A 15,510-nucleotide genomic window follows, 5' to 3' on the forward strand; every position below is an offset into this window, starting at 1 on the left:
TTAGCGGACAAATTTTTGTAAATCAGGTTAGAACCATTTAGGCGACTGCTGTCCCTTGCTCTCTGCTCTGCTCTTCTGCTAGAGCTGGTGGAAGGGAAGGGCAGGCACTTCACTGCATGGTCCTGAGATTTACCTTACCCCCCCCCCCCCCCCCCCCGCCATCACTGGCAGCTGCAGCTACCTTGCTGGACTTTATTGATAGAGCTTAGCATGCATGTAATTCCCTGTGTAAACAGGTTTTTGCTGGGAATGATAAGCAGTGCTACCATAGCGCTAGAAGAGGCAACACACTTAAAAGCGTACAGCAATTCAAGCTAATTCCCTCTTCCCTCTGGAGGAGTTACAAATGATGGGCAGCAGAGGCCTCAGCTATGCCTCTGCAGGGATTTTGTTAGGGATTTTGGATAGCTGAGAAGCTATTAAAACACCAAAACACTCTTCTATAAAAAAAGGAAATACTCCAGCTAGATGCTAAAGACAACAAAGTAACAATGATTTTTAACATTGCACCAACAAAAGAAGCAATTATTTGTAATTTACTGTTTATTTTCATATACAAAAAGATAAACTTGAAATAGGTTCTTTCTAGTTTTTTTCCTCCTATGTGTTGGGGTGTAGCTGCTTCACACAGGGCAAATACTACATTCATACTGATTTATTCAGACACCCAGTGCAAAGCTGAAGCAGCAAAACTCCAACTTGGCAGATCTAATTTCAAACTTGAGACTCATTTCTAAAATACCACAGTAAAAAGGAACAAAGATCCACTGCAAATTCATGAACTATGATACAATGTTTTTTCCAAAATGTCTTCATTTCATAACTGCAATACAATGGATGTCTGCATTAGGCCATTTTATATATACATTTTATATATATATACTTTTGCAGAATACATATATAAAATATACATATATAAAAAATCAGCACACTTCAATCCAAAAGGGGTTACAGCAACGAGCTTAACTCTGTATACTTTTTTCTTTAACAGGATACTTTAGTATAACTTTTGTTAACTCAGTAGTACAAGCTATCTCTGTTCTACATTTTTATAGCTACAAGAGTGAAATATAACCTACAACATTTACATTTCACATATCTTGGTATACAAACAGTACTTATTGAATTTGAGCCAAGGACCAAAAGACTCTTTAAAAATTATTTCACCATCTGATAGAGCTTCCTGTAATTTACACTCAGTTTATTCTGCAATCTTCTAAATCATTTACTTAATCTCATAGTTTGAGTTTAAATCCATTCAAACTGGAAATCCTGGAGAAACAGGTTACTGCAAACTCTTATGTATACTCTATATATACAAGTTAAGTAACACAGCGTAATAAGACTTAGCTATTTATCCTAAAACTGATATACACATATTTCACTACGCTAGACAAGTCTTAGGATTTTTATTTTATTTCTTTAAATAAAGCACAAATTTAGAAGTAGCTGGTAAAACTTACAATAAGATGGTTTAAAATGACAAATGGTTAGGGTGAAATTTCTTTCTGCTGGTGCCAAAACTTTTTCTTGTGAGTTTTGTACTATGCTGTGTTGTTTAACTGTATGCATCTAATGTTACATGCAGAAAGCTCTTTCCACAAGAATTGACATCAAACTGTACTTAAGTCAACTTTACAGTATAAAATTTGTCAAACTTAAGGACGAATGTGAAAATATCAACAGGTGAAAGATCAGGCTTTCAACTCTATCATGAGGATCATGCAGAATTCATAAGTAGATAGTTTGAGCAGATTGACAATGGCATTGTGCGGACTTATGGCATAGAATTGAGGTCAAGAATGTTACTTAGTTTGCAGTAACCACCTCCTTCAATTCTCATCCACCAATAGATCAACTTTTGCATCATAGTTATTCCATTGGAAGGCCAGCAGCATTGCAAAATGCCTCCTCCTGGGAGATTTTAGTATTTTTTGTAAATGATTTACCAAAGATAATCACAAACCATCGATAGCCATAGAAACATTAGACAGTCAAGGAAAAAACAGGGAAAGGGAAGCATCTCCTTTTCTTCCTGTAGTAATAGTAAGTTAATTACTAATATTTAATTAATTAAATGAATTACTAGTAATAGTAAATTCATTACTATTTGGATTGGAAAGCTATTATTTTGTCCAAGTAAAATACAGACTGTAATGTTGCATCAGCTACATGGACACGATTTTAAAAAGACATTTGGGAGGCGAACACGTACATAACGTGTAGATTAAAAGAACGGTGTAACTTTTTTATTTTTTCCCCAGAAAATATATCCAGAACAGAATTCTCTTCAGCAAAGTACCATTAAGAAGTCATTATGGTTGAAGGTCTGCTTTTATGAGAAGGTTCTTGGGAGAAGGTGGTTGGAAAAAGGAAAGGGCCAGACGGGTTCTAGGTCTTGCCAACATGTTTTTTGCTATTGACAAAGTTGTTCTGGTTCCAAATCCACCTTCAGGAGCTATGAAATGCTCCAAACTCCTCCTCCTCCTCTCTCATGGCTGGAATTTTGGTTTGGATTGTTTTTTTTGGGGGGTTGGGTGGTGGGGGTCCTAGTGTTTTAACAGGGGTGGCAACACAAAGATGCCAGTGACTACTAAATTAGGATTTTAATTGACTAGGATGGTTACTGGTTAAACTTCAGTTCCTCAAAACAGTGGAAAATTTGAATTAAGTATGGCCAATGCCTGCCTTTTCACAAAATCAGAACCTATGAAGTCTTCCCAGAACATGTTTTAGTTTTGCAATACTAACCTTACTGGAATGTTATACACTGAGGTTTGTTTTGGTTTTTTTTAACAACTGGAAAGATTAAGAGGCCTCTGCTTAAAAATGGGCCAAAAAATGCAGAAATAGTGTTTTAATCACATCATCTGCCCCATTAAAATACTGAAATAAAAGGCTAACAAAGGAAGCACTTTTCAGAAAACACTTTCTTGATATATATCCAGCACAATGCCATTATAGAGCTTCAGAGAAGCCCTTTTGGTTTCAATGTTGGAAAACAAAAAAGTTTCGCTTTTTTCCTTCAGTCCTTGGGGATCACTTTCCATTTACATATATGTATCATATATATACCTGTATATAAGTATATGATACATATATATAAACACCCATATATAGCAAGGTTCCTGTTTGTGTATGTTACAATATTGTAGTATCAAGGAGAATCCAGATAGCAACACTGTTGTTTAACATGAGGTTTGAGGTAATTGGTTCTTGAAATACCTGGATCACAGACTGCATCCAGAAATAACAGCTGGGCAATGAAAAGTGTTTTTTCAGACAGAAAAAACTAGTAAAAAAAAAAAAGCTTACAGCAGTTGCTTTTACATGGAGAAACAAAGGCACAACAGAATCGCATTACATTTCAGAACAGCTTGATGGACATAACGCAAGTATGATCTCTTTCTGTGGATGTGTCCTGACAAAAAGGATTACTGCTTACTCGATAGGTTACTACTTCAGTCAGGCAACCGAGCGTCACCCTAGAAGTAGAGTTTTAAGAAAGAAGTCCCATGTAAGTAAGGGACCAGGTGTACTTCGAAAGTGCTCCAGGAACAACACGCACATTCACGGTCCCACAGAACGGGATGGCACCTCTCCCGCTGGCTTCCACAGGGCCAGGACTTCACTAACACCACAGATGTAGGACTCCGCAATTGCAGGAGCCTGCTCAAAGTCGTTTAAGCACTGGTTTCAAAAGGCACACTGTCAAGCCAGCTTCAAGGTAGTGCAATGTACTGTTTGGTTTAAAGCTTTTCTCAGTAGCTCTTACCCTACTGACACTGTGCTGTCGAGGCTAAGGGAACCAAAAAGACCAGAGTGAATTTAACGTCCAATGGGAGAAGTTAGCTGAAGTGAAAAGAAAACATTTTAAAGTGGTTTTTTTCTTTAATACTTCGAGAACACCTTGGATTGGCTACACAAATTTGGAATGCTCTTTTTCAAAGTAGGACTTTGGACATGACAGTGCTCCTTTTCTCTAGTGCCTCCAGCCCAGCGTAAAATCTGATGCTGGGAACAGAGAGCACATATCTGCGTGTCTGGTGAAGCCTGATTAGTTGTGTCATTTCAGAGAGCAGGAACTTCTAGGAATTGGTTTTATCAGGACTCTACTGGCAACAGCTCCTTACAGATCATATTGTCAATGCAGCAGACACAGCTGCTATAAACGGATACGGCAGTGAGCGAGATCAGCCCCGCTATTTGGTCTTGGTAAATTCTTAACACCCTGACTTCACAACTCACTGCAGCACCATGGCATACGCCAAACGACACACTTCTCACACATGGATACTTGCATGAATACGTGAAAAAAACTCTTCCTGGTTAAACTGAAGATGGTCATAGAAAAGCAATTAAGCGTATTTAGCAGAAGGGATGTGACATGCAAGATAACCTAAACATATACTCAGTGCCGTCCTCAAAGCATGTCCAAGTACATCCAAACTTGCTCCTCTAACTGGTTTCAGGCTAAATGTGTTCTATCCTCTAGACTTTGATGTAGTGCACACAATTTAGACATCATATATATATTTATTTATTTGCTGTGCATACACAGACCTTTCTCCCCTTTCCCTGCAGAAACATATTAGACATTACAAAAATAATTTGTGGTATAAAAGAATTCTCACACAATGTAGAATTTTTGTTTGTATATGTAACTAAAATATATATATATATTTCCAAAAGTAAAAAAGTCAAAATGTCCTTATGTTCCTCTATTATATAGTCTATTTTATTTACAATGTTACCAAACAATATTCTGTATGTAAAAGTGATAATAGTGTACGGGACACTTCCTGCTTAGCAACTTCTCAAGCAGAGTGTGGCTTGAAGAGGACTGCAACAACAGCACTGTCACAACGTTATCAACCAGCACCTTCACCTGCAGTACGAGTTTCTTCCATACTAAGTGAAATCAAATCTTCCCCCTATAAACAGGGCAAGTTCTGACAGTCTGCCCAGAAAGCAGCCCAAGAGGAATGAAACCTGTGTTCTCCGCTTTCTGCTGTGATACTAAGGGGGATCGGGATTCCTAACAGCGAGGCCTGATCCAGCCAACCTGGAAATGGCCCCCAGCAACGCTGCACTGCGTGGACCCACAAGGCTTCTGCTGCTTCTGCTGAAACCAACAACTTCAAGTGGGAAAAGCAGGGAGTCAGACACCCAAGTAAAATGCAGTGGAGTTACCAGGGTGCACTCACGGACCTTCTCTTTGGAACAAACATACACAAAGATCTCGGCATTTCCATAGGTGTCACTTTACCTAGCATAGCATATTCTGTAAGAGAATTTCAGCTGAAGAACACGGCAGAAAAGAAAATGGCTTTCTTTTATCTTAAACAGAGAAAACTTTATGATCAGGACTAGCTAACACCCTTAATCATAATAAGCCTGGTACTACTTAACTGATGGTTAGACTGGTTTCTAGCCATCTCTTAGAACATGCACATGTATTTTCACATGAGCCACGTACAATTTCCAACCTTGCTCTACTAATGCAATTTCATTAGAAAGTCACAGCTCTATCATCTCAAAAAAAGTGGTGTTAGCTCCTGTGGTACCTCCACTTCCAAACTGTGAACTCAAACTTTCTCCACCTAGGAAACCAGCCCAGCTAGTGCAATAAATTCATAAAGGGAGTTACTCCAGAGAGATGGGGAATCCTGGCTCCTAAAGTCAAGGAGAATTTTTACCCAGGATAGTTAAGGTTAATATTCACCTAAGAAATGCCACACAAGAGAGGAAGGTCAACAATAAAATTCTGCAGCAAAGTTTTTGAAGAGCTACTTCCTCTAAGTCTGAATGGGAAGAGAAATTTGGTGCTTGGAAAGTACCGTAAGAGGTGTTGTACCCAGCATATTCAAGGGAGTGTTAAGAGGAAAAGAGCCGCAATTGCTTATTACAGCTAAATGTATGGAGGTGCCTGATGGCTGGCTGGCTGGCTTGGAAAAAGCCTCTGCAGTACTGAACAGAACAAAAATCATGTTGTCAATGAGAGTTCAAATGCTAGAGTAGCGCTGAGGAAACCACTTGCTTGACAGCTCAAGCGTTGAAAGACCACTAAGTTAATCAGAGCTTGCCTTCATTAATAAAATAAATAAATACCAGTTTCAAAGAACAGCTTTAGCTAAACTGGTACAAATTTGTAAATAAGCAAAAGTTCAGCATTTCTTTCTCTGCTGCAACAGCAAGACACACATACCTACAAACATTTACAATTTGTAACTGAGCACACACGCAATTTGGAAATTCTTTTAAAAATCATTTTCTGAATCCTGTTGACAAGATGATCTATAAGGAACCATTACACCAGGGAAGATGTAATACTTTACAATCAACATTTGGTCAAAGTTTGTATGGTCGTGCAGTTCCCTGCAGTAAGATAAGCTACACGTGAGAAATTTTTATGCTTTCTCAAAAGAGAAGATTTCGGAGACTGTCTAATAGGCTATTAAAATCATATGGCACTTTCAATAAATACTTTAAAGCTTCTTAAAGAAATCAGGATAAAAAAGCAACTGCTGTAATAAGCCTGTTTTAGCCATAATACATAATGCTGAAGGAAAAAATCCAGAACAGCAAACAAACAGGTATTAACAGTTAAAAGACAGTACAGCTTTTTTCTTTCTGCAGCAATATGAACCAGCTCCCATGCCTGGGGAAATGGGAGCAAGCCCACCTCAAAACAAGTATTCACTCAATCTTAACCGCTCTACGCTCCACCCCAACCCTTACATCACTTCACTACTAAAACATAGTCACATTTTTATATAAATCTCAGTGCAGAAATGTATTAAACATGAAAAATACTGATCCTGCAAACTTTTATGACCATGCCTGACATTAAGTGAGCGCCTAATGTCATGACGCCAGAAGAGCTACCTACACACTTAATGCCAAGCATAGGTATGTTGCAGCATCAGACCCAAAGATGCCAACCACGACCAGGGACATTGGCTGGGACAAAATGGTATGGTTCCGTCTGGTTTTGTCAAGGTGTTCTCAACAGAAGCACATCAACAATAGAAACTTCCAAACCTACACACAGAAATACAGTTACATGTGTGTACATACTAATATGCAATATACATTCAGTAACTTGAAAGAATAGGTTAAGACTTTATTCAGATAGACAAATTAAGGCAATTATCTTAATGTCTCTTCAAGATAAAGGACCATGTCCTCATTTGTGATCTCTAGGTTTTAAAGCTATATTTTTCAAGAAATGTGTTTCAATTTTCTTTGTATTTTCTCCAATTAGTGATTTTTGCTTGCTTAATAAATTATAACTGTGCAAGGGTGCACGCTGACAATTTGGCAGTGGCAAGTCCAATTAGTTTATATAATACAGACTTTTTACATTTTCATTAGAGGGTGATCAGTTTAGAACTGCATTTTGGTTTAACAAACTGAAAAATTTAGGAGTTCTGGCCATTCAATGGATATAACTTTGTCAGTCTAGCAAGACACAGAATTCATGTTATATTCAAAGTCAAAAAAATAAAAATAATTAAAAAAAAAAAAAAAGATGTACTGTCCTTTCACTAAAACAGACCGAAAGAAAAAATAACACAGAATGGAAACAGCCTTCACAAATAAGAGTGAATAATGCCCAGGTACCTTATATAGGCAGTTATTCTACAACTGTATACAGTTATTTACAATGGTGCTTTATAAAACAAACAGAAAAAAAAATGGTAGCACTTCCTAAAAGATTTTGGAACTTTTTTTCATTTTTTTCTTTTTTTAAAACTCCCTTGTCATAAAAGCCAACTTACATTAAAATATACTTACTACAAGACAACACAACTAACAAAATATATAATAAAACTCATACAAGTAGAAAATTCTGAGGTATTTCTGGTTTGAGGTGGTCTGTGGTCATGAAGTTTTTAATTTTTTTTTCAGTTTAAACCTCGGAAGCCACGTAACGTGTGTGTGTGTGTGTGTTTTGTGGTTTTGTTTTTTTTTTTTAAGTTTTTTTTTTAAACATTGCATGTTTTGCAAATTAAAAAAATATTTCAATGTTGAATCAGCAGCATTAGGAACATTCACTGACTAGAGCGAGTTTATGGCATAATAAGAGTAACGGTATTTTAGAATATGCACCACTTTAAGACAAAAGAGTTTCATCACAGAGTGAGGAGAAAGCAGCGTCAAAGAAACCAGTCGGAGAGATGCTGCGATAATCACTGCTGCTGCTCAGCTGCCTGGACATCCTGCAGCTGGGCAGGTCATAGGTTTCTCGGATGCTACAGGAGCCATCTGCCACCAGTTCAGGTATTTCCACCCCCGCCCCCAACCCCAAATTAATAAGGGAAAAAAATTAAAAAAATTATAGAGCCAGTTTTCACACTTTTCCTCTTTCCACCATCTGCACTGGTAGCTTGGGCTGACAGATAATCAACCCTAAGGCCGAATTCCCTGAACTGACTCACACTTCAAGTGAGATCCAAAAATTTTCCCATCTTCCAGTATTTTACCAAAGTGCTCCTGAAAACACACTTTCCCACCTCTTCTGATTACATTGCTTGAAAGCATCCTTCCCATTACTATCTGGAGTCAAAAAATAAAACGTAATTATAGTTCTGCGCTGTTCTTTTACCACCCAAGCCTGAGATACTGGAGGAAGAACTAGTGCCTTGCTTACAACCACTGGCTCTTTAACTCAGCTTTCTCCATACACTGCAGCTGTTAATACTCTGCCCAGAAATGTCCTTCCCCTCCTCTAATGGTTACCTGAGAAGTAGCTCCATAGCAAACGATGTTTCCCCAAATGCTGCCAAATCCAACGTCACTCTCCCCACCCCTATTCTATGCTCCCCCCTTCAATTCTACCATCAAGAATTAACATTCTCCGCCCAGTTACTTTTTTTCCATGTTACAATGACACCCGTTAGATCCGTAAAAGACACATCTGCTGTTTTTTTTGAAGCTCACTTCCAAAAAAAAAAAAAAAAAAAAAAAAAAAGGAACTGAACCCAAAACCTAAACAAAATGGGGAAAAAAAATCCTTTTGAGGAAGGTGTATTCTTTATATAACAGTCTTTAAGTTTCCTCCACAGTTTGCAGCATTGCGTTTTCAAAGATGGTAGGTGGTTTTCCTTTATGTCACAGATGCTCCGCTCAGAAGACAGACCGATAAAGAGAAACCCAGAAAACTGAATAAAATAAAAACAACTGAAGTGAGTTTGTTGAGGTTCTGAGGTACCTGCACCTTTTCTGCATTCATTAGTCGGCACCTGAATGCTTGCTGAAATGTCCATTTTCTTAATACAGTAGAGCAATGTGCTGGTAAAATTGATCCAATCCAAAAAAATAATAATAATAATAATAACAATAATAATAAAAAGTCAAGATAAAATAGCAGCTGCATTCATGTGTTTGTTGGATTTTTGTGTTTTTGTTTTTTTGTTTTTTTATGTGGTTTTTTTTTTAAACTTTTTTCTTTTTTTTAAATCCACTGAGTCTGGAAAGACAAAAGTGAACCAGGACTTAGATACTAGACTCTTTGGGTGGCAAGTCCACGTTGGTGACGGATGTCACGATGGAGACGAGGCAGTCCGAGGTAGTGCCGTTTACGGATTTGCGGATCTGCGCAATGCGCTCCTCGACACAGCCCGCCGAGAGCCGAGCCTCCGCATCGTGGTCCCAGCACTCTTCGATGGTCACACAGAGCTGCGCCAAGCCCTGCGGACAACAAGGGGGAGAAAGCACCTTCAGCAACGAAACCTGCTCCAGGGACCACCTTTGCAGCGAACGGGGAGGTCCACTTCACACAGCCTAATGCTGTAAAGAAAAACTAAGAATATTTCCTCCATGGTATGCCAATTACCCTAAAATTAGCTTTAAGAATTACTTTCAATATGTGGTTTGGGGATTTTTAAGATTCTGCTTTCTAAGGCTGTAGAGCTTGGTCACATCCAGCTTTTTTTCATAGCCCCTAAAGTATTTTTTTTAATATCAAAATACACCCCAAGATTCAGTAGTTAAAGCTTTAAAAGACAAGACATTAAGTATTACGAACCCCATGATAAAACCATGAGAGCTGGCAGCACCATATCAGTTACCACGAAACCATTGCTTTGTGGGCAATCACTGCTGAGGATATCCCCAAAATAACCAAATTCAACTCTGCTGGAAGAGCACAGCTCTTATTTGAACCGTCATTTGAACTGGAATACTCATTTTTACAACCCACAGCTCTCCTTGACTTCTAGCCTATGAGTTAGTACACATGAGTGTAGCCAAAACCGTGGCTGTTTGGTCAGAACAGAGGCATTTAGCTTTTTCCTGAAGCCCTGTGAGATTTCATCATCTGCTCAGCTTCCCAGTCTTAAAAAAAATGACCTCTTTTATTAAAAATGCAAGCCTGAAACAATCTACCTCTGGGAAACCCACACTGCGTTTTGCTTCATTGTCTGCTTGGCTTCACATTTAATTAGTTTTTCCTCAAAAAATTGTTAAATCTTGTATGTTATCTAGCTAGTGAGGAACACGCCTCTAATGGTATGGATCGTTTTCTTTTTCTTAATGGAACGGACTTTATTTTCCATTCTTTAGACCCACTAAACCACCACAAGCTCCGTGTTCAGCACTGGCTGACTTCAGACAGCTGATTTACCCTCTAAATACAAGGGACAAATGGGAAGTAGAGCATGAAGGTGTCGAGCAACCCCTAATGCCCTGGCACTGACACTCTAGCACCAGGGAGCTGGTCTGTGCACCAGGGTGGGCTGGTTAGCTTCCCTCCAAAGCTAACGAGCGATGCATAACCACATCCCTTGTTCCCATCACACAGGAAAGTATTTTCCACCGTTAACCAGGAGCGACGTACAGGGTGTTTCAGCCAGTGATCCTTGAACACAGGGCGCATCTTTTTGTGAACCACCACTTCTTGCAGGTCCTCAAGGGATGGGTGCTGACCTATTTCTTCTTCGAAAGGCAGCATGTATTCATCCACTGGACCTGAGGTGCACACAGAGAACTGAGTTAGTACAGAAACGTCCTCCGCAGAGCTACCTCCTCCCCATGCATGAGTGAGCTGCGACTCCAGAGCAACCTCAACCCGCTGCAGCAAAGCCTGAAGTTCACATGTCATTGCAGACAAATGTGATTTACATTCCTCCTGCACAATGGACTTTGCTGTCCCCACTGTTTGTCTGGCCACGCATTTTCCACCTCACTGAGTTATGAATCCAAACCCTCAGCCAGGCCTCCCGATCCCACTGCTCTCCTGGAGGAGACTCGCCGGGTAGTCTGGCTTAGTTTAATAGAAAGAGCAAATCAGCCCGTCCTCCTCACATTTTAGCACAAATAGCACAGCAATTTGACAGACAACAACCTAGAGAAAGGTTTCAGCGTAAACACCATTTCATTTTAGGCACTGACTAGCAAGGTCAAGCACATACACCACTTGTGATCCGGCTTGTTCATAGGTTTGATTCAGCCCTGACATGCTGGAGCCAGATGCACTTGTCCCAAGTACCAGGTTTAAGTGCAAAATGATTTCTGAACACTTTAGTTATACCAGTTATGGCTGTGAACTGCCCGGGGCCACAGGAATGAGACAACTGTTTCGAGTATCAGTGCAGACGCTGGACGGTAGCAATAATTTCTGCTTATTGAAACATCATTTGGCTTTTGGTGATGCATAGATGCTCTCTCACAAATGGCAGCCCAGCTTAACTGACAGGCTTTCTCAGGGTGCTCCGCAGCATCACTTATGGTTTCTCCATAGCAAAGAGTGACCTCTTTCAAGAGTGGAGATATTTCAAGAGGGCCTTTCCAGACTAAAATAAAAGAGCTGACCACTTCAGCTGGTCATGAACTGTGACACCAACAACCTGACATTTAGGTAATCCAGAAACACTCATTCCAACGTATGACACAGTAACTCTCACAACGTCCCCTTCCTCTTCCTCCAAGAGGAATCAAGGCTACGGAGAGCTGCACTGGTGACCTCCAAGCCAAATCCGGTGTTTACACATCACTTCTGAGCTAGAAGTGCAGATGAGGTTCAGCTCCCTGTTATCCCAAAGGAAGCCTCCTCTCTGATTTAACAGTGCTGCGTATGGCACCTGGAGTAGCTTGGCCAGCTTTGGCCTGAGAAGTGTTGGAAGGGTATCACAAACATGACAGGCAAAAATCCAAGTGGATATTTGGGGGGCCTCAACAGAGAAGGGTTATTCTTTATATGAGTAGATCTGGGTACCACTGTTTCACCCCACTGTGCTCCTACGTCCCTGCTCCTCTGGCATTTTTTCTAGTTAGTGAATTTTTGAAAAAAAGCCCTCCTCTTACCACACACCTATGCAGCCATCCTAATTATAATCAAGCTCCTTGGTCCTACTGTAATACTAACAAAAACATTTGAAGTCCAGGTGATGTACTGTTAATTTATGAACTTGATATTCAGTCCAGAGTACCTATAACTATACAGAAAGAAAGAAGTTGGAGCAAGCAGACTTGGGGCTACTACAATGAAATGATTGGTTCCCTGGCCGGGGCAAGGTCCTGCAAGTGGCCAGGGTGTCACCAAAGGGCAGCTCTGCTATTTGGATAGAAAAGATGCCCCATTTTGCAGCATCGTTTCAGGATGAAAAACCTGAGAAAGGAGACACCATTAAAGTTCATTCTTCTGGATTACTGAGAAGAAAGGGACGTTCTCTGAAGTTGTTCCATCTACAACAAACTCAGCCCACTGCTGAGAGAAGGCTTGATCAGCAGAAGTCAAAGTTTAATACCAAGCAACTTATGATAGCAGGGAAATGGGCATCCTGATCCAAGATGATCTTTCCAGCCCTGTGGTCCTGCTATTTCACCGAGGTGTTTCACTTCTGGGCTTTCCATTCAGGCTACCACACTGCCCTGTAGAAGTGAGGTGTGACAGCCAAGCTGGAGCTGAGGGCAGCTCTTCTGTGGAGCTCAGAGCCTGCCCTGGTCACAGGCAGGAAAGCAGAGTGCCACAGAGAGCAGCACAGAGCAGGCTCAGGACTAAAGGACACCCGCCACTGACGGAAGATTCATGTACTCCTCCTCACTCTGAGTTCTCAGCCAATATGCAATGCAACCGTAATTAAAGGCACTTTGAGACTTGAACACTACAAGGGTTGTTATCTACAGAAAATGACAGCTTATGCCAAAAAACAAGCAAGTGAAAAACAAGTTAGCTGCTTAATAAAAATATGCCATTGATTTTTTTTTTTTTTTTTTTTTAAACAAAGCCAGGCCCATGCTCTGGACCACTAAATCATGCTGAAACAGAGCCCTCCCCAGGGAAGAGACAATCTTTATTCTTACCATCAACTGCTCTGCATCTGGAGACTAGCTCCCACAACACCAGTCCCATTGCATACATGTCTATTCTCAGGAAGGCGTCTCGTTGGAAGTTGATTGCTCCCTCTAACACTTCAGGAGCCATATACCTCCTTGTTCCCACCTACAGAGGAAAAAAACCCCACAACTCAAGTTACATTCCAGTTGGGCCTGTCAGCCTCTGCTGGCTGGAGACAAGTGACAGGTGGTTTCATTAGCCTTACGGCTACTTCTGCTAAAGTTGCACCTCACTCGAAAAACAAGCAAAAGGGAGCTGATTTTTCTGACACCGAATTCTCATTAAGATCGCCTGAGTCTAGATAAACTACCTGAAGAAAAAAAGCAAAGTGCATGGCTACATGTGTGATATATCATTCAGCGTATGCTACAGGTCTAAATTAAATGCAGCGCGGCACGGTGGGTACAGATGAAATCCTGCCTGCTTTGCATCCCACCACATCTCGCTCCAGCGGCACACACTGCATGAGAAAATGCACTCTCTGGAGACACACAAAACCCCCTGAGGGCAAGTCAGACTTGGTTATTTTAACTGTTGAAAGTTCAATCCCCTTTTACTAAAAAAAAATAAATGTATATCAATATATATATATATAAAAAAAAAAAAAAAGAGGAGAGTAAAATTGACATATCCTGAAATGATAGGAAAAGGTGTTGGTTTGACAGCCCCTGAATAAAACAAGTCTCCTGCATCCACAGGAGTAGTAAAGCATGAACCCTGCAAAGTCTACCCTGCCCTGGCTTGCCATGATGTGGTTCAGAAAAGATCCCCTCTCACTTGAAGGGGATTCAGTCCTCATTATACTGCCTGTTTTGTTGTGATTAGCCCAGGTAGAGCCATACTGAGCTCCTCATATAGTTGTGGTTACATATGCAGCAGAATTACAGCCCATAATGTAGGGCAGTGGAAAGGAGAGCAAGGGGAAAAGCACCTTTATAACATGGGAACTGAAATGCTTTTAGTATTTTCCTTTAGGAAATTTTCATCTGTTCTTGCTGTTACCTGAGGCAGTCAGGACAGGGGGAAGCCAGGATATGAAAACATGTGCAAAATATTGGAAAAGTTCAAAAAACAGGTGGAAAAATGAGGAAACCTGTGGGGAGGAGCTAACCCAGAAGTGTTCACTCTTCCTGAGATAAAGGTAAAAAGGTAGCCTGCACTGGAGATGGGCATTTGGAAAACCCCGGAGGCACAAGGAGGGGATGCTGGCCTTGCTGTGCCCTGGTACAAGAGCAGAACGAGGAGCTTTGCTCTCTGCAGGGCAAAGGCAGAAAATTAAGAACCCATAAAAATGTAGTAGATTGTTTACGCGGCACACAGCCAGCTCACAAGATCTGCCATTGCTAAACGTCACCCAAGCAGTCAGCTTGGCCGAACTCTTAAAACTAAATTAATACTTTTAGGAGTATTACTATTTGTAGTACTAGCATTAATATTCAGGAGTATTAATATTTACATTATGGTCTAGACAAGTGGTCCATGTGGTGGATGGGGAACTGGCTGACAGGCAGCACCCAGAGGGGGTTAGAAAATTGCTCCTTTTCAAACTGGCAACCTGTTGCGAGTGGTGTCCCCCAGGGATCCATATTGGGCCCAATGCTGTTTAATATCTTTGTAAGTGATCTGCATGATGGGATCAAGTGTACCCTGACGAAGTCTGCTGATGATACCAAACTGCGCGGGGAAGGGGACACTTCGTAAGGGAGGGCCATCCTGCAGGAAGACCTGGATGGCTGGAAGAGTGGGGTAACGAGAACCTGAAGAAGTTCAACAAGGACAAGTGCACCTGGGAAAACATAATCCAGGAGTGCAGCACAGGCTGGGACCTACCCAGCTGGGGAGCAGCTCTGTGGAAAGGGACCTGGGGGTCCTGATGGACAAGCTCAATATGAGTGAACAGTGTGCTGCTGTGGCAAAGAAAGCCGACGGGATGCTAGGCTGCATCACCAGTAGAGGTAAAGAAGTCATCATCCCATCCCACTCAGCGCTTGTCAGGCCACAACTGGAATATTGTGTTCAGTTTTGGTCCCTGCTATGCAAAAAAGATGTGGACAGGTTGGAGATGTCCAGAGAAGGGCCACAAAGATCACCAAAGGGCTGGGAAGCCTGCCATGTGAGGAAAGGCTGAGACAATAGGGTTTGTTCAGCCTTGAGAAAAGAAGGCTTAG

The 15,510-nt window shown here is 40.9% G+C and overlaps 1 protein-coding gene across 1 annotated transcript in view; it reads right to left on the minus strand.

Annotated features, from left to right (window-relative positions):
- Positions 1-143: 143 nt before the first annotated feature.
- ACVR2B (activin A receptor type 2B) overlaps positions 144-15,510 on the minus strand; it is a 108,791-nt gene continuing 93,424 nt past the window's right edge. The window contains exons 9-12 of the mRNA XM_080386922.1: positions 13,309-13,447; positions 10,844-10,974; positions 8,746-9,696; positions 144-3,799 (exon numbers count right to left, since the gene is read on the minus strand). Coding sequence (XP_080243048.1) covers positions 9,502-9,696; positions 10,844-10,974; positions 13,309-13,447 — 465 coding nt within the window. The 3' untranslated portion in view covers positions 144-3,799; positions 8,746-9,501. The remainder of the gene's footprint in view (positions 3,800-8,745; positions 9,697-10,843; positions 10,975-13,308; positions 13,448-15,510) is intronic.

The sequence above is a fragment of the Falco punctatus genome, assembly GCF_963210335.1.
Source record: "Falco punctatus genome assembly, chromosome: 4".
Classification (NCBI taxonomy): Eukaryota; Metazoa; Chordata; class Aves; order Falconiformes; family Falconidae; genus Falco; species Falco punctatus.